Raw genomic sequence first — 22,640 nt, 5'->3', positions numbered from 1 at the left:
AAGCAACATTTATTTTGTAACGAAAATTTTATTATAAAACGACGCTTAATATGAAACTTAAGAGGAGTAATATTTTACATTTGAAATTTTAATTATATTATGGAATTGATGAGCCAAATAAGGTTATCCCATACCCGAACCGAAACCAAACTGAAAATTAAAAAATTCAATCTAGAAGCGAATCAAAACCAAAAGCTTATACTTAAACATATTAATGAACAAATATATATGTTAATAGATTTGTCAATAAAAAATAATTCTGCGCTTTCAAAACGCGGGTACTATCCTAGTTCTCTTTAAATCCCACCATATCTAAAATCCATCAAACCATTCTTAAATCATTAATTCAATACACCCCTCTAAAACCCATTTTCCCCAACATGTTACCATTCATAGAATCATAGCTCTGCAAAATATTTGTATTTATACCAACATTCAAATTTAACTAAACATTTAAACATAACTGAATGATCTCGACATTGCCAAAACTAGGGGTGGGCAAAAAACCCAAACCGAACCGATCCAAACCAAACCAACCGAAGTTAAATCGATCCAAACCAAACCGTGCTCTTTACATAACCCAATTGGTTCATGTTTTACTCAACCCGAATGGTTTGGTTTGGTTTGGGTTCAAACCGAACCAAACCAATAATCCAATATATTTTTATCTATAAATATATATATATATATATATATATATATATATGTTAACATATTGTAAATTTTAGTTAAATTTCTGTTTTCCATTTTTTCTTAACTTCCATATATTTAAAAAAAAATCCAAATATGATTCAAATAATCCTAATACCTAAAGATTGTACTGAAAACAAAACCTAAAAACTATAAGCATCTAAATCGTAGCCATCTCGTTTCGTTCATCTTCTCCAATTTTCATTATCTAAATTATGTAACAAAGTTATTATAGGACCAATATAAACAAAAAGGTAAATGCAAATAGTTTTTTAGTTAATAGGTTTTGGAATGCTTACAAGTCTTTGTTACGCTAATTAGATTACAAATAGTCTGCTATTTGCTTATTATGTATTTCTTCCTTCGACGTGGTTAAGAGTTTTGTCATCGAGCTTTAAATTGTTTTTTGTTTCATAGATTTTTAAAGAAAACCAAACTAAATCTAAACCAAACCGAACTAAACCGAACCAAACTAAACCCAAACCGAACCCAAACCGAAGCTACTTTGGTTTTAATTAGGTTGAGTTTTATTAAACTCAAATTAACCAAACCAAACCGAATCCGAAACTAAACCGATATACCCACCCCCTAGCCAAAACTAGTAATTGAGTTGAAAGCTGAAAATGAGTAACCATTCCTTTGCTAGTTGCTTGCGGGATTGAATGGGGGTCTTGTTTGGCACACCTGCTATTTTTTTGTTTCTGTTTTGAGTATTTTTTTCCTTTCTTTCATTCATTTCATTTTGAATGGTTACTTTACTTTTAATTGCTTTGTGTTTCATACACTGTATTGGATAATTCGTTTCTCTTTAGATTTTAGAGTAATAAAGTTTCTGTTTGTGGCAAAATACAATCCATCTTTTTGCTATAGATGGGAAAATCTTGTAAAAGCAATGCAAGGTACAATGAAGGCCTTACATTTTTGGTCACTGGAGTTGATTCGTAAGGCTAAAAGAGTAGGGCACTTGGAAAAAATATTCGAAATTCTTTGATTCTTTATGTTTCAAACATCAATGCATAAAATGCATGCTACTAGCCACATAACATGTTCTTAGAGAATAATAAATGCTTGGTAGTTAAATGGCTAGTGGCTACACTAAAAAGCCACATGTTCATCATATATGGTTATTTATTTTGAACTATATATTTGTGCGACTCTTACTCTACTTGAATTCGCTTAATTATAAGCATCAACACAAACGTCTACATTTCGAATTACTTGTATCGCGATGGAGAAGCAAGAAGCAGAACTCATCTTTATCCCTTTCCCGATCCCTGGACACCTTCTCGCCACTATCGAACTCGTAAAACTAATCCTCACCCACGGCCGTCGTCGGATCCACACCATCACCATCCTCCATTGGGGTTTACCTATCTTCCCTCCGTCTGACAACGACGCTTCCCTCCAGACCCTAGCCAAGACAGAGTCTCGCATCCGTATCGTTACCTTGCCCGAGCTCCAAAACCCTCCACCAATGGAGTTCTTCTTAAAAGCTCCCGAATATTACATTCTTGAATTCGTCAAGAAAATGGTTCCTTCGGTCAGAGACGCTGTCTCGACTGTCTTGTCTTCCTCTCGTGATGGTTCAGACACGGCTCGTGTCGCGGGTATTGTCCTCGACATGTTCTGCGTCCCTTTGATGGATGTCGGAAATGAGTTTCACCTCCCTTCTTACATTTTCCTCACTTGTAACGCCGGATTCTTGTGTTTGGTGAAACACGTTCAGGAGAGACACCGTCGCGTCAAATCGGGATTCGACCGGAGCTCCGGCGAAGAGGAAAATATTGTTCCTGGATACGTCACCTCTGTTCCCACGAAGGTTTTGCCACTTGGTCTGTTGACAAGCGAACCCTACGACACTTGGGTCGATATGACCGAAAGGTTTCATGAAGCTAAGGGCATTTTGGTGAATTCATCTAAATCTATCGAGCCTAACGCTTTTAGTTATTTCGAGAGTATACCCGTATATGATTACCCACCCGTTTACCCAGTGGGTCCGATTCTCTACTCCAACGATCGTTCGATTTTGGACCCATTGGAGCGAGATCGGGTCATGACGTGGCTCGACAAGCAACCCGAGTCATCGGTAGTGTTCCTCTGTTTCGGGAGCTTGATGAATCTCCCCGCAACTCAGATCAAGGAGATAGCTCAAGCTTTAGAGATCGTCGGCTGCAAATTCCTCTGGTCTATTCGAACAGACCCGAAGGATTATCCGAGCCTGAGCGAGATTTTACCGGACGGGTTTTTGAACCGGGTCTCCGGTCTGGGCTTTGTGTGTGGTTGGGCTCCCCAAGTTGAGATTTTGGCCCATAAAGCGATCGGAGGTTTCTTGTCTCACTGTGGTTGGAACTCAATACTCGAGAGTTTGCGTTTCGGCGTTCCAATCGCCACATGGCCGATGTTCGCGGAACAACAATTAAACGCGTTTACAATGGTGAAGGAGCTTGGTCTGGCGTTGGAGATGCGTTTGGATTATCTGTTAGCAGATGGAGAAATAGTGAAAGCTGATGAAATCGCTAGAGCCGTCCGATCTTTAATGGAGGGTGAGGATGTGCCTAGGAGGATACTGAAGGAGATAGCTGGAGCAGCAAAAGAGGCTGTGATGGACGGTGGATCTTCCTTTGTTGCAATTGATAGATTCATCGACAAGGTGGTGGTATCTGCTATGGACTGTTCCAAGTCTAGATAATACTAAATCATCTTACATTTACTCCCTTTATTATTATATGTATTATAAATCATTACTACGTTTATTATTAATTCAAAGATCAACGTGATATATTATTATTTGTATTCTCACAAAATTTAAATAATATATCAAATTATTTATATATAACAAAGTTTTCCATGAAAAACAAAATATTTGTTATTGTGAAAAACTAATTTCTTTATACAGTACATTCATTGTGTTGTTTTTGCTTGATTAGTATTTGTGCATCTGATCTCTGAACGAAGACCACAACTCCGTATTTATTTTCTGTCAACATTTGCTTTGTGCCCTTCCTCGATCTCCATTGATTTTGAAACCCTTATCCCGCTTTTCTTCGCAGATCCATATATCTTTCACTGCTATCAGACTTAAACTTTTGACGAACAAGGAAATCTAATATGTTAAGATTCATTCCTCATTTTTATTTGAAATGCCAATGATTTCAATTATAAGCTTCATTAGACTTTTAACATGATTTCCTCTATCTTTATTTTTATGTATGAATAGATCACAGATATGTGATTTTCGCAAAAATTGAAAAGCACAAAAATGTATTCTTAGTGTTCGACAAAATGTTCTACGAAAACATATATGTCCACAAAACAGTGTACACAAAACGATGTCCACAACTTTGTTCGCTCTGAAACTGTCTTTCACATATTTATCTACCTAATGCACATCCACCAAATATATATCCACAAATACTATGTAACACATTGTGATTGTTTTCTTATAAGGGTATGTGATACATACATGTCCACATTTATCATTTTCAAGTTCTCTACGTCTACGCTTAGGCAATCCACATTTTTCCATGTCTAACGAGCACTCAAATGAATGGTCAAGCTTTATTCACCTAATATCGGATTCCAAAGTTCTATATTTTAATCTTTGATCAAGCATATGCAAATTGACATATTTTTTTAAACGCTAATGCATCTCTAATCTGAGTTCTACACAATTCACATGTACACAACCCTCCATCCACATTTTTACATTCAACAAAATCTTTCGTCTACACATTTCACACCTTTTAGATTTTATAATATGTTTTATGCTATTTGTCCGTATTTCTTTCGTCCATATTCTTTTTACACGTTTTTGCCGTCTATAAATATTTTTTTTTGTATATGTGTTAAAATATATTAAGATGGACGTTAAAATATAGAAAATATAATATTTAATAACTTACATATTTATTTTAAAGATTATAAAATGCAAAAATAAGCAAATAAATAAAGTAAGAAGTGAAATATATAACGATAAATATAAAATACAAAGAAAAAACTCTGTTAAACACATCCCCTGTATATATAGAGAAACAATTAAAAAGTTATAACATGTAGTTTGTATTAATTAAAAAAGTGCCCTGCTGAGTTGTCACGTAATTAGAATACTAATTTTGCTTACGTGGCGGCTTGAGAATCAATTGAGAATTTTGTTAGTCCAAAATTAAATTGTTAGGGAATGTTATATTATATAGTATGTTCATTATGAACTATTCATTTATCAAATTGAAATTATTATATATTCATTTCTTAAATAAAACCTACGGAATTATCTAATGTGTGCACATATGACAATTAATGATTTTCAATAATAAAGATTTGCTAACAATTTGTATACTTTCTATCATTTTTGTTCAATTATTTATTATTAAAATATATTATACAATTACATTAATCATATAATAAAAATTTAGATTTTTTTGTATATGTTGTATTTTGAATTTTTCAAAACGAGTATAAATTCCTAAAGCTGTTAAAAGTCTCACATAAACTTTTGTGATCAAAGTTTAAATTTTTTTCTATAATAAGATACAATGATTATAAAATCATATGAATAAATAATTTTATTTTAATAGGTGTTTATGTTAATATATATATATATATATATATATATGTTTCATATTGTTTAAATTAAACTATACATCATATAAAAATACATACTTATATTTTGATATATGCGTTGAACATATATTGAAAAGTTAATATTTTAATTTTGAAATCTTCATTTTTTTTTTTAAATGATTATAAATTATTGAAACCACTAAACATTCCACATTAAAAAAAACGTTGGTGTAAAATTTTGTTACACAAATATGCAAATAATCATAAAATCATATGAGTAGAAACCTCATTTAATAAATATCCATATTAAAATATATTATATATCTATGTTAATATCATTTAAATTTAATTATATATCATATACGATAGATAAGATTGATTGTTTTGATTTATTTACCTTAAAATGATTGCGAATAAACAAGAGCGGTCGTTTGATTTATATGTGCACGTCAAATTTATAATATAATTATAACTGATTTCTTAGTTATTTAATATATAATTATTATTTTATTATTTCATAATATGCAGAAAAACATAAAATAAATAATAAATATAAAATATTTCTTCTGCACAAGGCGCATATCTTAACCTAAATATGTATCTCTTTACTAATTTTAAATCTTAAACATTTTCTAAATTTCAGGCCAAAACAAAATAACGAAATGAGAATAAACTCAAAAATCAATATTTATATCGATCAATAACCAAAATGAAAAAAACGACACAATAATGAGAAAAATATTGAAGATAGATAGGATTGTCACGTGTCTCATAACCATAATTAACTTTTAAATTGCTAAATCATGATATAAAGCTGAGCTGACATAATTTCATTGTAACCAAATAATAGACATGAGATTCTTCGGTCTAAACATTAGGTTCTTATGCGATAAGTGATTTTTTGACCTAAAATATTTTTTAAAATGGGATCAGCTCATCAGTAAACAAATTATGTATTAACAAATATTTTTAAAAAAAATGGTTTAAGGGCCAAAAATATTAATTCGATCAAGAATATCAATTTTATTTTTTCATACGATATTTCTTAAATAATTTTCATATAAATTTACACTGCGCAAAGCGCATGTCATATCCTAGTACAATACTATTCACTATCCCTTTTTTATTTATTTTTGTAATCTCTTTATCACAACCATTGGAATGTTCTCTTACTATCAAATCCTATAGTCTTGAATTTAATTTCTTAACATTTGTCATACATAATGTATTATGTATTTATATAACGTATCAATAACTTGAATTACTCTTATATGCAACTATACGTTATAGATATATTTATACAATTTACAAATTGTGTCAATGCATGCTGTCCACCTACTGTGTCATTAATATATCATACTCCAAAATTAATTTATACAGTCGTACGGGCACAATTGCCCCCCCCCCGTCCCCCCCAAAAAAATCTAATGAGTCATTTTCATCACTCCTGATGCGACACGTCAGCAGGTAAGTGGGCTCCACTTTTAAAAAGTGTAAAAAAATATCAAATCTGTGGCTCGAACCCGGATTACTGTGATATAAACACCAAAATTTATACCACTAAACTAAAGAATACTTTGTACATTGATATCCGAAACTAATATATATTTATTAATGATTTCTTATAGTGGATCCCACACATAACTGTAATGTTTCAATACTCACATGTAACTTTGATCATCGAAACCTATTTAGTAAAATCCGCATTCTGGCCCAATAAAACTTATAAGTGGGCTAAATCTCTTTTGTATGTATCTAAGATTTTTAAAGTACTTTGTCTCCACCGATAAACCGAAGCGTTACCCTTTTAGCTTATCAAAAAAAAAATCTGAAATTTTTCATCTTCACCTCTCTATATCCAACGATCAGTTATGGTACTGTTTCACCTCTGAAACGATCCGTCTCAGTATATATAATTTCTCAAACAAACCTTGAGACCCATATCTCTTATTAAATTACTCCTAAATTGAACTGTCGCAGCTTTTAGCCAACATTCGAAGATGTCAGCCTCCAGTGTTGTTGTTGCTTAATCGGTCGTTGTTCCCGCCACCTTTCTCCGCCTAGAACATAGTACCCATGAAAAGGTATTGACAATTTGACTTTCTATGGAATACTATATACCATATTTGTTTAATCAATATTCAAGCTATCAGCTTTAATACTTTAAGCGTATGTTTCTCTGGGCAGAATTCCGAGATCCACGGTTCTATCCCAGTTCGTGTGAATCACTACCATCAATCGCTACGATAGGGGGTCGATCGTGAAAGTTGATTGATCGCTTTGAAGTTGTCCGATTAACTAATATGATGTAAACTCTGTTCTGATGGGCTATAACGGAAAGTTATTTGGTTGCTAGGACTAACAGAGGCTGCAAGGCTGGGTACGTCTCAGGCGGAGCTGAAGGACGGTACAACTAGAGCGCCTATTATCCGGTTTTTGTCGTGCCAACGTGCTATGGAACTTAAGCCTTCCTAGGAGAATCCAGATCACTTCGAAACGTCGGCTGTCATTTTCAACATGTACCACCAAGATGTAAAATTTTTTATGTTTGTGGTATGGTTCGACTCAAGATTGAAACTTTTGCTGATGAAATAATGTTTTTGTGGATGCATGTCAATTAGATTTACGAGGCTACAAACTGTTCATTGTACATTGGCAGGGAAAAAATGGCTATGTATGGTTCAGTTGTAACACCGGTGTGGTGCAATGGGGATGGACATGGTAACCAAAGGTGTGCATAATGTTATTGAGTTCCTCAGTGATGATTCCCCTGACATGGATGTGATCGGAATCTCTGGTGAGTTCCTTTTGTATGTTATTGGTTTGATTTTAAAACAATGCATTTTAGCTTAGTGTCATCTTGAGACTTAAAAAGTTGAAATTTATTGGTCAGATAACTTCTTCTCCGACATTAACAAACCTTCTGTGGTGAACTGCATCAGTAATTAGAAGAGATATAGGGAACAAGGTGTTGAAAACGAGTGTGTCTGGCTTGGTGGAGCTCAATATACTCAAGAATCTCACCGTCTATGTTGTTGCAGGCTCTCTAGGTCAATTCAAATCTCATGCCAGCAACATAGTGTTTGATGTATTCATAGCTACTTGCCAAGATCCAGCACAAAACATGGAGAGCTCTCAAATTGATGGAAGCAATTAATAGCAATCACCGTACCTTCACTATCTCCACCATCACTGAAGATACCATCATAGAGAACCATGACAAGGTTGTCTAATTTTACTTGTCATCACGTTCATGTATTTCAGGAGCACAGTGAGAACATTCTTCCAAGCAGTGAAGGTGACGTAGGATTGGCAGCATCATCGGGCCCGTCTGTTTTGGGAGACAAGGTCGATGAGGAATGTGCTGCAGCAGATCCTCCAGAGATTTCAGACGCTCAGAACAACCGCAAGCGCTGCCGTGAGTGATTGGAAATATCTATTATATTCATATCAGCCTGTCAATGTCTTTTCGATGCATTTTTAAAAACTGCTATTATCTTTGTATTCCATCATAAACTTTGGATATTTTTTCCCTTGCGTGTTTTCTCTGTTCGGAGATTTTATTTCTATTTTGGATTATTGTGAAACGTCGACGGGTTCTAACTCATACAAGATTTGTCAGTGGTGTATTTTTTTGGTTTACCTATTTCTGACATTTTTTTGTCCACCATAAACTATTTTTAACAAAGTCGAGTAAAACTCTAAAAATAAATAATTTTGCAACCGTATAATTTTATAAATTTTTCTAGAGTTATTAATTTTTTTTAAAAAATAGTTTATTACAATTCTATATTTTGAAATTAATTTAGGTAAAATAAAAAAATAATTTAATTTATTGTTCGATAAATTGTTTAATTTTTTGAATTCAAATTTTATATTTTGTTCCTTACACTATTTGTTTTATATACTAACAACTACCTAAGTAAATACTAAACAACTTCATAAACTTTATCTTTTGAACATGAAAGCGCTAATAAAGCTAATGGTCGATCAAATCATTACGAAAATAATGCATATGAATTCGCCGGTCATTCTTATATCAACTTAATCAAACTGTGTGACTTCCAAATGTTATGTTCATCACCATTATATACAACAAGGAAAAACAAAAGTGGAAAAAAATAAACGACAAAATCCCGTACCAAAAACTACACAACGATCAATAACTTATCCGGCTCCGCGCTTGCGCGTATATCCCATTTAAACAAAGCCCAGCAAATTCAGCGCGTATACCTTACGGGCCCAAAGTACTTGTAGAGTCTTTGCAGTGCAGAGAGAGGGAGAGAGGAGCCAAAACCCTAATCCTTTTGAAATGTCGTTGACAGCCATCGATTCCGGTCAAGAGCCACCGTCGAAGAAGCCGGCGATAGAACCTACGACAAATCTGCCACTTCCAGAAGAGCTAGTATTGGGTTGCTTAGCCCGCGTCTCAAGATCGCACTACCCCATTCTCTCACTCGTCTCCAAGATCTTTCGTTCGCTCACTTCTTCACCGGTTCTTTACCAGACCCGATCTCTCTTAAACCGCACCGAGAACTGTCTCTATGTGTGCTTGCAGTTCCCCAATGACCCTAACCTCCGCTGGTTCACTCTCTATCGGAAACCCGACAAAGCGCTTAACAATAAGAAGAAAAAGAAAAAGGAGACTTCGAGTGGGTATGTTTTGGGTCAGGTTCGGATTGGTCATAGGCTCTACGCCATCAGCGATGGCCCCTGCTCTTCTAACGTCTTCTTCCTCGACTGTCGAACGCACGCGTGGGTCGAAACTCCAAGCCTGAGGTTTGATCACTCCTTACCAGAGTGCGGTGGAATGATGTATTTACCAGGAGGCTCCGAGAACCCAGATTCTCTGAAATGTGTGGAAGTGTTTAACGTAATGACACAAATTTGGAACCCCGTGCCTCCCGAGGAGAAGATATTCAGACTCAGAGATTTACAAGGAAGGGCTTACAAGAACAATGATGTAGTGGCGTCTCGTAGGTCGCCTGTGGTTGTAAGGCTAAAGGATTATACATTGCACTTGGTAGGATCTGATACTCTTTGTTTGATAGAGAATACATTTTATCGCTATGACGCATCGTCCAGTGGGAAGCTAGTTTGGTGGAAGTTACCGGTTGGGCATGACCAGTTGGACCATAAGCTAGTTTGGTGTAAATTACCAGTTGGGCATGATTAGTTGGACCATTTTAGTTTTGGGCAGTAATGGATGGTCCATATTGGACAATAGTCCAAACAAATGTCCAAGACCAATAGAGACCATGTCCAAATGGGCATGTCTATGGACACCTAATAATATTTATAATTATTTTTTAATTATTAGTTTAGATTTTATTTCTTAAATTTTGAAATTATGTTTACATTCCAAAATTATAAAAGAATTTTTTTTTCTTGTCAAAACTATAAAACTATGTTTTCCTCTCAAAATCGAGAAATTTCATTTTTCCCGCCAAAACCGAAAATTGTGTTTTCCCAATAAAACCGAGAAATTGCGTTTTCCTGCCAAAACCGAGAAATTGCGTTTTCCGCCAAAACCGAAAATTACGTTTTCCCGATAAAACCGAGAAATTGCGTTTTCCCGCCAAAACCGAGAAATTGTGTTTTCCCGCTAAAACCGAGAAATTGTGTTTTCCTGCCAAAACCGAGAAATTACGTTTTTCCGCCAAAACTGAGAAATTACTTTTTTCCGTCAAAACTGAGAAATTATGTTTTCCCGCCAGAACCTAAAAATTGCGTTTTCCCGCCAAAACCAAAAATTGTGTTTAAAACCGAAAAATTGTGTTTTCCCGCAAAAACCGAGAAATTGCGTTTTCCCGCAAAAACCGAGAAATTGCGTTTTCCCGCCAAAACCTAAAAATTGCGTTTTCCCGCCAAAACCGAAAATTGCGTTTTTCCGCCAAAACTGAAAATTGCAATTTCCCGCCAAAACCGAGAAATTGCGTTTTCCCGCCAAAACCTAAAAATTACGTTTTCCCACCAAAACCGAAAAGCGTTTTCCTGCCAAAACCGAGAAATTGCGTTTTCCCGCCAAAATCCGAGAAATTGCGTTTTCCCGCTAAAACCTAAAAATTGTGTTTTCCCGCCAAAACCTAAAAATTGCGTTTTCCCGCCGAAACCGAGAAATTGCGTTTTCCCGCCAAAACCGAGAAATTATGTCTCTCGCCAAAACCGAGAAATTGCATTTTCCCGCCAAATTTATGAAATACATTTTTCCGTCAAAATAGTGAAATTACGTTTTCCGTCAAAATCGTTAATTTTTTATTTTAACGGTAAAACTGTCTTTTTTTGGTTAAATTGTAAAGGTATGTTTTCTTTTGTTAAACTCATGAAATTATGTTTTAGGAAGCCCATGGACACCCATTGTCCAATTGGACCATTTATTAATTGGGCACGTCCATAGCCCGCCTAAAATGACTTGGACTGGGGCTAGGCCATGGTCAGCTCGCCCAGTTGACACCTCTAGGTGTAACCGTGATACCGAACCAGATGTTTGGAGGAAACCAGATGTTTGGAGGAAAGTTAAAGGTTTGGAAGGACTGCCTAAGTTTACCCGCTATAGCAATGTTTATCTGGTTGAAAGTGGTGGTAAGTTGGTGGTGTTTTGGGATACGTGTGTGCCTGCACGTGGTGGGTTTAGGGAGAAGACGATTTGGTGTGCAGAGATCTCGTTGGAAACGGGCAGCGGTGATGGGGTTTGGGGAAAGGTAGAGTGGTTCGATGCTGTGCTTACAGTACCAAAGTCTTACAAATTCGTGTATGCTATTGCTGCTACCCTTTGAAGGGAATGAATCAGGTTATGTTTTGTTAGTATATTTCATTTCTTGAAGGTATGTCATGTTTCTTGTAGATGATTAAGCTTATTATGTATCTGTCTCTTTGATTTCAAACTCTTTAGGCTACTCTTCGATGAATGAGTCATGAGACAAGCGGCTTCCAACTTGTATGTGTTTGTCTTGTGTTTTTAGCTACTTGTAAACCTATGCATTCACTTTTAGCATAGTTTTTGTCTTTTAAAACGCTTTTTGTTTGTTGATGTTGCATTAGTTGCATAGAAGGCCTACGGTTCTCTTTACCACCATGAGAATAGTGTTAGTGTCATTTTCTGTCACTCAGGCTAATTAAGTTCTCAAAAGTTGTTACCTAGCTAGTTGCCTCCAACAAAACCAAGATACACAACTACGGTTTGTTTAATGACCAAGTTGAAGAAGAAAATGTGGTTTGATTAAGCTTACGTTCATCTATTGTTTGTATAAAAATCGTTGAAATATAGTTTTAACATATAAGATTTTTGTGACTAAAATTTCACTTCATTCTTTTATTTTTATCATTCTTGTTTAGACTTTATTCGATAAATATGAAACCAGTCTTCATCCTAGACTTGATGTTATTTTTCTTATTTATTTTTGCTCAACTTCAACTTTTTTGTTCTAATAACACACCCACGATCCATCCATAGGTGTAACTAGATCACTTCAAAGCCCATTTTCTTCAACATGTTACCATTTCATAGCTCTGCAAAATATTTGTATTTGTACCAATATCCAAATTTAACTAAACCTATGAAACATAACTGAATTATCCATATTTTATGAAATTATCAAAATGAAACGATTTATTAAAGGATAATTAAACCGAACTTAAACAAAAAAATTGTTACTATTGGTCTTGATACCTAAAACTGAAATGAACCAAGAACCAAGAACCAAACTGAACCATTTGTCTTGGGAAAATACGGTATAACCTTCTTCTTTGATTAACCGTTAACCAAAATACCGGTTAAGTTGGATTCGGTTAACCAGAGTTGCAGGCCTGATTCAGCTTATAATTTGTACCCCAAAAAAGTACCAAGAGAGACGGAGTAATGGCTAGCTTCTCCACAGCACAACCTCTCTCACTGCCACGTCACCCGACCTTCTCCAATCCCAGTCAACCAATGACCAATAACGACCGCTCCCGCCACACTCTATCCCTGATCGACCGATGTTCAAATCTCCGACAACTAAAACAAATCCACGCCCAAATGGTCCGTACTGGTCTCTTCAACGACCCTTACTCAGCCAGCAAGCTATTCGCCATCTCCGCCCTCTCCCACTTCGCGAGTCTCGATTACGCCTGCAAGGTGTTCGATCAAATTCCCCAGCCAAACTCCTTCACCTGGAACACACTCATCCGCGCTTACGCTTCGGGACCAGACCCTCTCCGAAGCATCTCGGTCTTCTTGGACATGGTTTCGGACGGCCAGTTCGGTCCGAACAAGTACACTTTCCCTTTCCTCATCAAAGCGGCCGCAGAAGTTTCTTCTTTATCTCTGGGCCAATCCCTTCACGGGATGGCTGTTAAATCAGCCGTCGGATGCGACGTCTTCGTGGCCAATTCTTTGATACATTGTTACTTCTCCTGCGGGGATTTGGATTCTGCTTGTAAAGTGTTTACCACGATTCAAGAAAAGGACGTGGTTTCTTGGAACTCGATGATTACAGGGTTTGTGCAGAAGGGCTCTCCAGATAAGGCCTTGGAGCTTTTCAAGAAGATGGAGTCGGAGGACGTTAAGGCGAGTCACGTCACGATGGTTGGCGTCTTGTCCGCTTGTGCAAAGACGCGGAATCTTGAGTTCGGGAGGAGGGTTTGTTCTTACATAGAAGAAAACAGAGTGAACGTGAACTTGACGTTGGCTAACGCGATGCTTGATATGTACACAAAGTGTGGAAGCATAGAGGACGCGAAACGGCTGTTTGATGGCATGGAGGAGAGGGATAACGTCACGTGGACGACAATGCTTGATGGGTATGCGATTTTGGAAGACTACGAAGCGGCTAGAGAGGTTCTTAACTCTATGCCTAAGAAGGATATAGTTGCTTGGAATGCTCTTATATCTGCTTATGAGCAGAACGGTAAGCCTAACGAGGCGCTTCTAGTGTTCCATGAGCTGCAGCTTCAGAAGAACATAAAGCTGAATCAGATCACGCTGGTGAGTACTTTATCGGCTTGTGCGCAGGTAGGGGCACTGGAGTTGGGTAGATGGATCCATAGCTACATCAAAAAGCACGGCATTAGGTTGAATTTTTACGTTACGAGTGCGTTGATTCATATGTACTCTAAATGCGGAGATCTTGAAAAGGCGCGTGAGGTGTTCAGTTCCGTAGAGAGGAGAGATGTGTTTGTGTGGAGCGCGATGATTGGTGGCTTAGCGATGCACGGATGTGGAAACGAAGCCTTGGATATGTTTTATAAAATGCAGGAAGCTAATGTGAAGCCTAACGGTGTGACTTTCACCAATGTCTTCTGTGCTTGTAGTCATAGTGGTTTGGTAGATGAGGCTGAGTTATTATTTAAAGAAATGGAATCGAGTTATGGTATTGTCCCTCAGGAAAAGCATTACGCTTGTATAGTTGACGTTCTTGGTCGCTCGGGTTATCTAGAAAAAGCTGTGAAGTTCATTGAAGCGATGCCGATTCCTCCAAGTGCGTCTGTCTGGGGAGCGCTTCTAGGAGCTTGTAAGATCCACGCCAATCTGAGTCTCGCTGAAATGGCTTGTACACGTTTGCTTGAGCTCGAACCTAGGAATGACGGCGCACACGTGTTGTTATCAAACATATACGCTAAGTCCGGGAAATGGGAAAGCGTTTCTGAGCTGAGGAAGCACATGAGAGTCACCGGACTTAAAAAAGAGCCAGGATGCAGCTCGATTGAGATAGATGGGACGATCCACGAGTTTCTCTCGGGAGACAACGAGCACCCAATGTGTGAGAAGGTGTACGGGAAGTTAAACGAGGTTATGGAGAGGTTGAAAGCGAATGGCTATGAGCCAGAGATGTCTCAGGTCTTGCAGATTATTGATGAAGAAGAGATGAAGGAGCAGTCTCTGAATCTGCACAGTGAGAAGTTGGCGATTTGTTATGGACTGATATCAACGGAGGCTCCTAAGGCGATTAGGGTGATTAAGAATCTAAGGGTGTGTGGAGATTGTCACTCAGTTGCTAAGATGATATCTCAGCTCTATGATAGAGAGATCATAGTGAGGGATCGGTATCGGTTTCACCATTTCAGAAATGGGCAGTGTTCTTGTAACGATTTCTGGTGAAAGTTTCAGATTGTTTTTATTGTCAAAATTTTGTATTGCAATCATATCATATGATCATCACTGTAGACTGTAATGATATATGGACTTCCTCTCTGTACCATTAGTTACCAGAACTGTCATTTTTCTAATCATTTTGGACCTTTGATAGTTTGTTGAATCCCAGGATATATATATATATATATATATCACAGCATTTGGGAATGTTAAGAGCCATCATCAGCCAATGAGTGCTCGTTGTGTGTCGCCATCATCAAACTAGTCTTCATCTATTGGATCCTGGAGGGATCCTCTTGGTATGTTCCTCCATCCATCTTTGGATTTTGAAGTATGGTTTGTTGGTTGGCTGCTGTCTCTATTTTTTCATACGTTTATGTTTAAAAGGTTTACACTAGAGTTATACAAAAGACAATTTGAGTAGATCATTAGATACAGTGTCCTGAGATCTTACTTTCCACCAGCGAAAGGTTTGGATCAAGTATAAAAAGTGAAAATCATTGTTTCCATCTTCCCTTTTTTTGAAATAATTCAAAGAGTTTATACTGAAAGTAACTTTTGGATGATAATGAAGACTTTCCTTGAGTTTCTAAAAGTTAAAATAATACTAATAATTAGTATTTTGGTGAATATTACACTTAATTTATAGATTTTATTCTGTAATCTATTACTAATGAGAACACAAAATGCAGTTGTTCAAAAACAAAAGAGAACAAAATGCTGACAAAAGTCAATAATTTCTCTTAAATTAGTTATGAATTTGTTTTCTTTCACTGAAATTATGGATATTATGAAAAATAACAAATATAAGGCAACAATTTTTTTTTTGTAAATTTATATGTTCCAGCCAATTAAGATATACTCCATATATTAAATTTCAGTATCTATAGAAAGAAAAAAAAAATATATATATATATACAATTATACATATATGGGTTGCAAAATTAAAATAATAATACAAAGAAATCCAACCAAAAAGGCGTGTTTTTATGTCTACTTTGAAATGAAACCTTGTGGTGGGGCCCCCACAAAGTGGCATGCAGCAGAGATAAAAAAAAGGCATTATAATTATTTACTCATCTGTTTGTTTGGCCGCTGCTTCCTCTTCAGCTTTTGAAATCTCTTGTTTTCTTCTCCTATCCTTTCTGCCCTCATCTCATCTCTGTAAGTATTCAAAAATCTAAACAATCATCTCCAGTTTCTCTATTAATTGCTAGTAATTAGTGTCAGTTCTATGTTTTTAATGCTATTTACGTTTCGATTCACATCATTCTTGTAAGAGATCTTCTTCGGCGTTATATGAGATTTTCTTTAGAAATTGGGAAACTAAGAGATAAATTGTGTTGTTAGAGTAGGTTTGCGTGCATATGCAGGAACAAGAAAAAAAGAAAACGTAAATATAAATGTAACGGCGTTGGTTAGAACAACACTGTTGTTGTTCTGTTGTGTGATTGATGTTTACTCTTCTTCTTTTCTTTGGTTTTATGATTTTTCAGATTAATTAAGCGTTACAGTGTTGTAGCCTTGTAGGAAGATGAGATAACAAAATGTTTAGGCTAAGCAAAGACATTGATTCTGCATTTCAAGGTGTTGGAACTAAAGGGTACGCTTCTTTTCTTTTTAATGCGATCTACGAGAAGAAGATAGTTTGTCTCTTTCCTCTTATGCTTGTACCCTTTTTTAGTGGCCTGGAGGTTTGGTGCATCTTCAATAATCAGCTTATATCGATCCCCAAGTCTTCTTTCGGAAGATTCCACTCTGGAAATGCTTACCTTCTTCTCAGCGTAAGATGCATCTCTGACTTAGATTTGAAATTTCAAGTGGTGTGCTAAATAATACTTAGTTTCTGTGTGTGATGTATAGACGGCTTTGCGGAAGATCGGATCTCCTCAGTATGACATTCACTATTGGCTAGGACATGATGCAACTGAGGTTTTTGCTTCTTCATCTTCTTGACAACTGTTTTAATGTATATGGTATAACTAAAGATTGTTACCTATTTTTAAAAAAAAAATCTGAAGGTGGACTCAGTTTTGGCATCTGACAAAGCACTAGAGTTAGATGCAGCACTTGGATGTTGTACGGTTCAGTACCGTGAAGTTCAAGGTCAAGAGACTGAGAAGTTCCTCTCATACTTCAAACCTTGTATCATACCCCTTGAAGGGAAGTATTCACCACAAAATGGTTTGGCCGAAGAGACATACCCTGTCACCTTACTAATGTGCAAAGGAGACCATGCTGTTCGTGTTAAAGAGGTATATGATGAGGCTTGACATGTTTAGGCTTGACATGTTTAGGCTTCAAGCTATTCATTAATGGTTGATTGATTTTGATGTACACAAGGTGCCTTTTCTACGGTCATCACTGAACCATGACGATGTGTTCGTTCTCGATACCGCATCAAAAGTGTTCCTCTTTGCCGGTTGCAACTCAAGCACTCAGGAGAAGGCTAAAGCCTTGGAGGTTGTCGAATACATAAAGGATAACAAGCATGCAGGAAGGTGTCAGGTCGCCACTATCGGTTAGATTTTTTTTCCCTCCTCTTAAGCAAACTCAATAAAAGTACTGGAAAAAAAAAACAATTAATCATTTTAGTTTCTTGTAGAGGATGGGAAGTTTTTAGGTGATGCAGATGCTGGTGAGTTCTGGACTTTCTTTGGTGGTTATGCTCCCATTCCAAAGTGTTCATCTTCTACAAACCAAGAACAGACTCCAACCACATGTGCAAAACTGTTATGGTAAAGATTTTTGTTTAATTTATTTGTTTAAAAGGATGTTTTTAAAAGAGACCATCATATGAACAAACAGGATAGATACTCGGGGGAATCTACATCCAACTGAAACAAGTTCTTTGAACAAAGATATGCTTGGAAAGGACAAATGCTACATGCTGGACTGTGACAGCGAAGTATTCGTTTGGATGGGAAGAAACACATCGCTCACTGAAAGGAAGACATCCATTTCTTCCTCAGAAGTAAGTCATTCTTGGTAGTAGTATATAAGTTGATTGATACAGAAGCATAAAATGTAAATGTTTAGGAGTTTCTACGAAAGGAGGGACGCTCGACCAGCACAAGTCTAGTACTTTTAACGGAAGGACTAGAGAATGCTAGATTCAGATCTTTTTTTGATGAGTGGCCTCAGACAGCAGAGTCTAGCCTTTACAATGAAGGTCGAGAAAAAGTGGCAGGTCTGTGTTTCATATTATTATTATTGATATGGTTTCTATAGATGGGAAATAACTAACTTAAAAACTTTTTATGCAGCAATGTTTAAACGGAAGGGATATGATGTGGAGGAGTTTTTTGATGAAGAAGATGAACCTCTTTATACAAACTCCCGAGACGCTCTGAAGGTACACTTCATATCTAATATATTTTTGACCAAACTTTCATAAATGTACCTGATCAATTTGGATTTTAAACTGGTTCCAGGTTTGGCGTGTAGATGGTGGTGATGTCTCGCTTCTCTCCATTCATGACAAGGCAAAGCTGTTTAGCGGCGATTGCTACATTGTGCAGTATAAATATACTTACAATGAAAGAAACGAATATCTATTATATGTATGGATAGGTTGTGAAAGCATGGAGGTAAGCAGGCTGTATGTAGCCTTTGAGTTTTGTTTCTTTTCAACAATCATTTGTGAGTTGTTCCTCAATGACCTTGGTTCTGATTTTTTTTTTTTTTTTTACTTCACTTCATTGCAGGAAGATAGAGCTGATGCCATATCTAATGCTAGTGCCATTGTTTCTTCAACCAAGGGTGAATCTGTAATGGTTAGTTCCTAATCATATTGCAAAAATAATTTAACATTTTTTATTTTTCTCTTTTTTTGGTTCGAACTAACTGATTTGTTGTTACATTTGACATTCTCCATATTCCAGTGTCATATACACCAGGGCAACGAACCTGCTCGCTTTTATTCAATGTTCCAGTCGCTAGTTGTTTTCAAGGTCAGTTTGCAATACTTTCTTGAACATTTTGTATTTTAGTATGCGACTCTACTTGTTTGATACTTTTCCAGGGTGGTTTGAGTAAACGGTACAAAACAACGTTTCTAGTGGAGAATGCAAACGAAGGTGAAAGCAAGGCTTCTCTTTTCCGTGTTCAAGGGACAAGCTCAAGGAGCATGCAAGCAATTCAAGTTGACCTAGTGGGTTCTCTTGTCCTTTCTGCGATTCTGCTTTGTCATAAAATACCTTTTGGTAGTATAATTTATGTCTTTGGTTCAACTGCATGCAGGCAGCAACCTCCTTGAACTCATCCTACTGTTACATTTTACAAAATGAAGCTTCTGTCTTCACTTGGATTGGGAAACTTACCTCAGAGTCTGACCATGATGTTCTTGACAGAATGCTATATTTCCTTGATGTAAGTAACATTAACATACAAACATGCCTTCGGGCTTATTAAGAGTTAGTTATTTTTTTCTTTCAGGTTGCTAGTAACAAATATGTTTCTTGGTTTCCATCTGCAGCCGTCTAGGCAACCCATGTCCACAAGGGAAGGAAGTGAACCAGACACATTCTGGGATTTGCTTGGTGGGAAAACAGAGTACCCAAAAGAAAAGGAAATGAGAAAACAAATAGAAGAACCACATTTATTTACATGTTCCTGTAATTCAGGTAAATGGTAAACATCTCTCTGCATTTATTTGTGTTGTTTTCATCTTATTATTATATATATATTATTGTTTAGTTACATGGTTCAGCTATACGCACTTGTATTTTATGCCTAACGTAAGAGTGGTCTCGTTTTGCTCTTCTCTTCAGATGTACTCAAGGTACGATTCACGTGTGTATTAAAATCAGCTTGGAATACTCTCTCATCTGATTGCATGATTTTTAGGCGAAAGAAGTATACAATTTTGTGCAAGACGACTTAACTACTGAAGATGTATTACTGCTGGACTGCCAAACTGAAGTGTATGTCTGGATTGGACTAAACTCAAACATAAAGTCGAAGCAACAAGCTCTTACTCTTGGTCTGGTTAGTTTCCTCTGTTTTTTTTTTTTGGTTAGGCTGATATTTTAGTATGAATGAGATCAGAACATAACATGTATGATTTTTTTTTGGACAAGGGTGTAAACATGACTTAATAATTAGACTAATCCAACAACATATATAAGATTTAGGAAGCAAAAAACTCATGTTCCTGTTTTTAGTGTTTCTTAGTTTGTTGTACTTGTGATATTTGCAGAAATTTCTAGAAATGGACATTCTGGAGGAAGGTTTATTACCAGTGAGAAGTCCTGTATATATTGTCACAGAAGGCCACGAGCCACCATTTTTCACCCGTTTCTTTGATTGGGTTCCTGAAAAGGCAAACGTAAGGGACCTACCTCCCTCCTCAAACATAAGCGCTTTTGATACTAGTCTACTGAACTTGCACTAATAATTAATATGCATGGGAACATTGCAGATGCATGGTAATTCATTTGAAAGGAAGCTTGCTAGTCTGAAAGGGAAGGAGCCAGTCACTAAGGTAAGTCACGGTTGAAAGAATTTAGTTTGTGAAAAACAAAAGTAATGTGAAAAAGACTACTGATGTTTTAATAGATAAATGATCATAAACTAACCAAATATAAGAAATGATCAACGTGTTTCTAAGTGGCTGCAACATTTGTTCTTTCAGAGATCTAGTGGAAGCCCGTGGAGATCAGACTCAAAGGAGAACGCATCACGTGGTTCGCGAAGTCGGTCAAATGGATCAGAGCGAGGAGTATCATCTTGCTCCAGCGAAAAGTTTCCAAGCTATTCACAAGGCAGAGAAAGCAACAGTGACTCTACTCCACTTGTCAAAAAGCTTTTCTCAGAATCTCTTTCAGTGGATACAAACAATGGTAAGGTTTCATATTTCAACCTTTTCTTTGACCTTCTTGCTCATATAACTCGTAAGGTAGCAGAATATATAACTATAGTAACAACATAAACTTCTTGATGATTATACCAACAAATCTTCCATTGATTCCTCAATGTTGTAATTGCCTCTAAGCTATTTGATGCTTTAAATCTCACATCAAAACATTATTTTTCGATGCAGGATCGACGAGCTCGAATTCAGACATATCTAAAGAGAATCCACTGGGAGGAATCAAAGTCGATCTTAGTCTAGAGTCACTTGCATATTCATACGAACAGCTTAGAGTTGATTCTCCGGAGCCAGTGACAAATATAGATGCAACAAGAAGAGAGGTAATCCTGCAATCACATATGTCAACTTAGATCTAGTATTATATATGGGATAACACATGAACTTCCAAGATTATTATTATTATTTTTTCTTTTGTCTTCCAGGCGTACTTAACAGAGAAAGAGTTCGAAGAAAGATTCGAAATGACAAAACCAAAGTTCTATGCACTTCCGAAATGGAAACAGAACAAACTCAAAATGTCCCTCCGTCTTTTCTAAAACAGCCTCACATTCAGTTAAAGACCTTTGGAGCAAGACATGTTTTAATGTAACTAATGTTTCTGTTTAGTGCAGTGACCTTCCTGATATAAAGTTGATGCTTGTTTCTTACAAAACAAAGTATGACACCCCCTAACTATTTGAGATTATATGTATCCCTGTTAGTGATGGATTTACATCCTCTCTCAAGGTCCATTAAAACAATGATTTAGGCTCACTTTATTAGGAAACCCTAGACACATTTTTTCTATAAATAAAGAGCTATCTCTTTCTTATAAAGAATTCTCTATTTTCCATTTAGACCTAGAATACATCCTATAAGGATTTTATACATTTTTTGATTCACCTTACACTAGAAATCATTTTTGTAATGCAATCTTTGATCAATGAAGTCTTTTGGATGTTATTTTTCTCATTTGATTCTATGAAGATTTCTCCTAAAACTCAAGAATCTAACATTTATCCTTAGATTCTTTATTGCATGATTCAAACAAACATCACCAGCATAAACACCGTTTTTGGGTCAAACAGTTGGCGCTAGAAGGAGAGGGTCCAAGGAGAACTATCTTCAAAGCATATCAAACTTGGAAGAATCCAGATCTCTCTCTTGCAGTTACTCGGCGCGGATCGCTCTCTTGCGATTACTCGTCATGGATAGCTCTCTCGCAGTTGCTCAGCGCAGATCGTTCTCTCGCAGTCGCTCGGATCGATCTCTCGCGGTCGCTCGACTCGCTCTCTTGCAGTTACTCGGCATGGATCGCTCTCTTGCGGTTACTCGTCATGGATAGCTCTCTCGCAGTTACTCGGCGCAGATCGTTCTCTCGCAGTCGCTCGGATCGATCTCTCGCAGTCGCTCGGATCGATCTCTCGCAGTCGCTCGGATCGATCTCTCGCAGTCGCTCGGATC

General features: G+C 36.7%; 4 protein-coding genes across 6 annotated transcripts; all 4 read left to right on the top strand.

Moving 5' to 3' along the window:
* Nucleotides 1-1,013: 1,013 nt before the first annotated feature.
* On the top strand, nt 1,014-3,477 carry LOC106392876 (UDP-glycosyltransferase 71C2-like). The gene has a single exon (XM_048754334.1). The coding sequence runs from the start codon at nt 1,919-1,921 to the stop codon at nt 3,377-3,379; it is 1,461 nt and encodes a 486-aa protein (XP_048610291.1). The 5' UTR covers nt 1,014-1,918; the 3' UTR covers nt 3,380-3,477.
* A 3,828-nt stretch (nt 3,478-7,305) lies between these two features.
* On the top strand, nt 7,306-12,280 carry LOC106395817 (F-box/kelch-repeat protein At5g48980-like). Its single transcript, XM_013836164.3, has 2 exons — nt 7,306-10,350; nt 11,711-12,280. Exons 1-2 carry the CDS (start codon nt 9,563-9,565, stop codon nt 12,024-12,026), a joined length of 1,104 nt encoding a protein of 367 aa, XP_013691618.1. The 5' UTR covers nt 7,306-9,562; the 3' UTR covers nt 12,027-12,280.
* Nucleotides 12,281-13,041: 761 nt separating this feature from the next.
* Nucleotides 13,042-15,475, top strand: LOC106396637 (pentatricopeptide repeat-containing protein At2g29760, chloroplastic). Its single transcript, XM_013837087.3, has one exon. The coding sequence runs from the start codon at nt 13,109-13,111 to the stop codon at nt 15,326-15,328; it is 2,220 nt and encodes a 739-aa protein (XP_013692541.1). The 5' UTR covers nt 13,042-13,108; the 3' UTR covers nt 15,329-15,475.
* Nucleotides 15,476-16,345: 870 nt separating this feature from the next.
* Nucleotides 16,346-21,905, top strand: LOC106396598 (villin-1). Of its 3 annotated transcripts, none has more exons than XM_013837033.3 (23): nt 16,346-16,486; nt 16,819-16,925; nt 17,007-17,106; nt 17,186-17,254; nt 17,344-17,577; nt 17,666-17,843; nt 17,928-18,060; nt 18,131-18,296; nt 18,362-18,512; nt 18,589-18,677; nt 18,757-18,912; nt 19,030-19,098; nt 19,207-19,275; nt 19,347-19,475; nt 19,565-19,693; nt 19,800-19,947; nt 20,095-20,105; nt 20,171-20,311; nt 20,523-20,651; nt 20,745-20,807; nt 20,958-21,165; nt 21,366-21,517; nt 21,620-21,905. In XM_013837033.3, the coding sequence occupies exons 2-23, from the start codon at nt 16,870-16,872 to the stop codon at nt 21,731-21,733; spliced, it is 2,694 nt and encodes an 897-aa protein (XP_013692487.2). In that variant the 5' UTR covers nt 16,346-16,486; nt 16,819-16,869; the 3' UTR covers nt 21,734-21,905. The 3 variants fall into 3 exon arrangements, with proteins under 3 accessions (XP_013692487.2, XP_013692486.2, XP_013692488.2); XM_013837032.3 differs by having other exon boundaries at nt 16,354-16,486; nt 16,845-16,925; XM_013837034.3 differs by having other exon boundaries at nt 16,411-16,486; nt 16,837-16,925.
* The last annotated feature ends 735 nt before the right edge of the window (nt 21,906-22,640 follow it).

This window comes from Brassica napus, chromosome C4 (assembly GCF_020379485.1).
Source record: "Brassica napus cultivar Da-Ae chromosome C4, Da-Ae, whole genome shotgun sequence".
Lineage (NCBI taxonomy): Eukaryota > Viridiplantae > Streptophyta > Magnoliopsida > Brassicales > Brassicaceae > Brassica > Brassica napus.
Note: the sequence above shows the minus strand (reverse complement) of the source record. Positions and strands in the feature narration are given on the sequence as shown.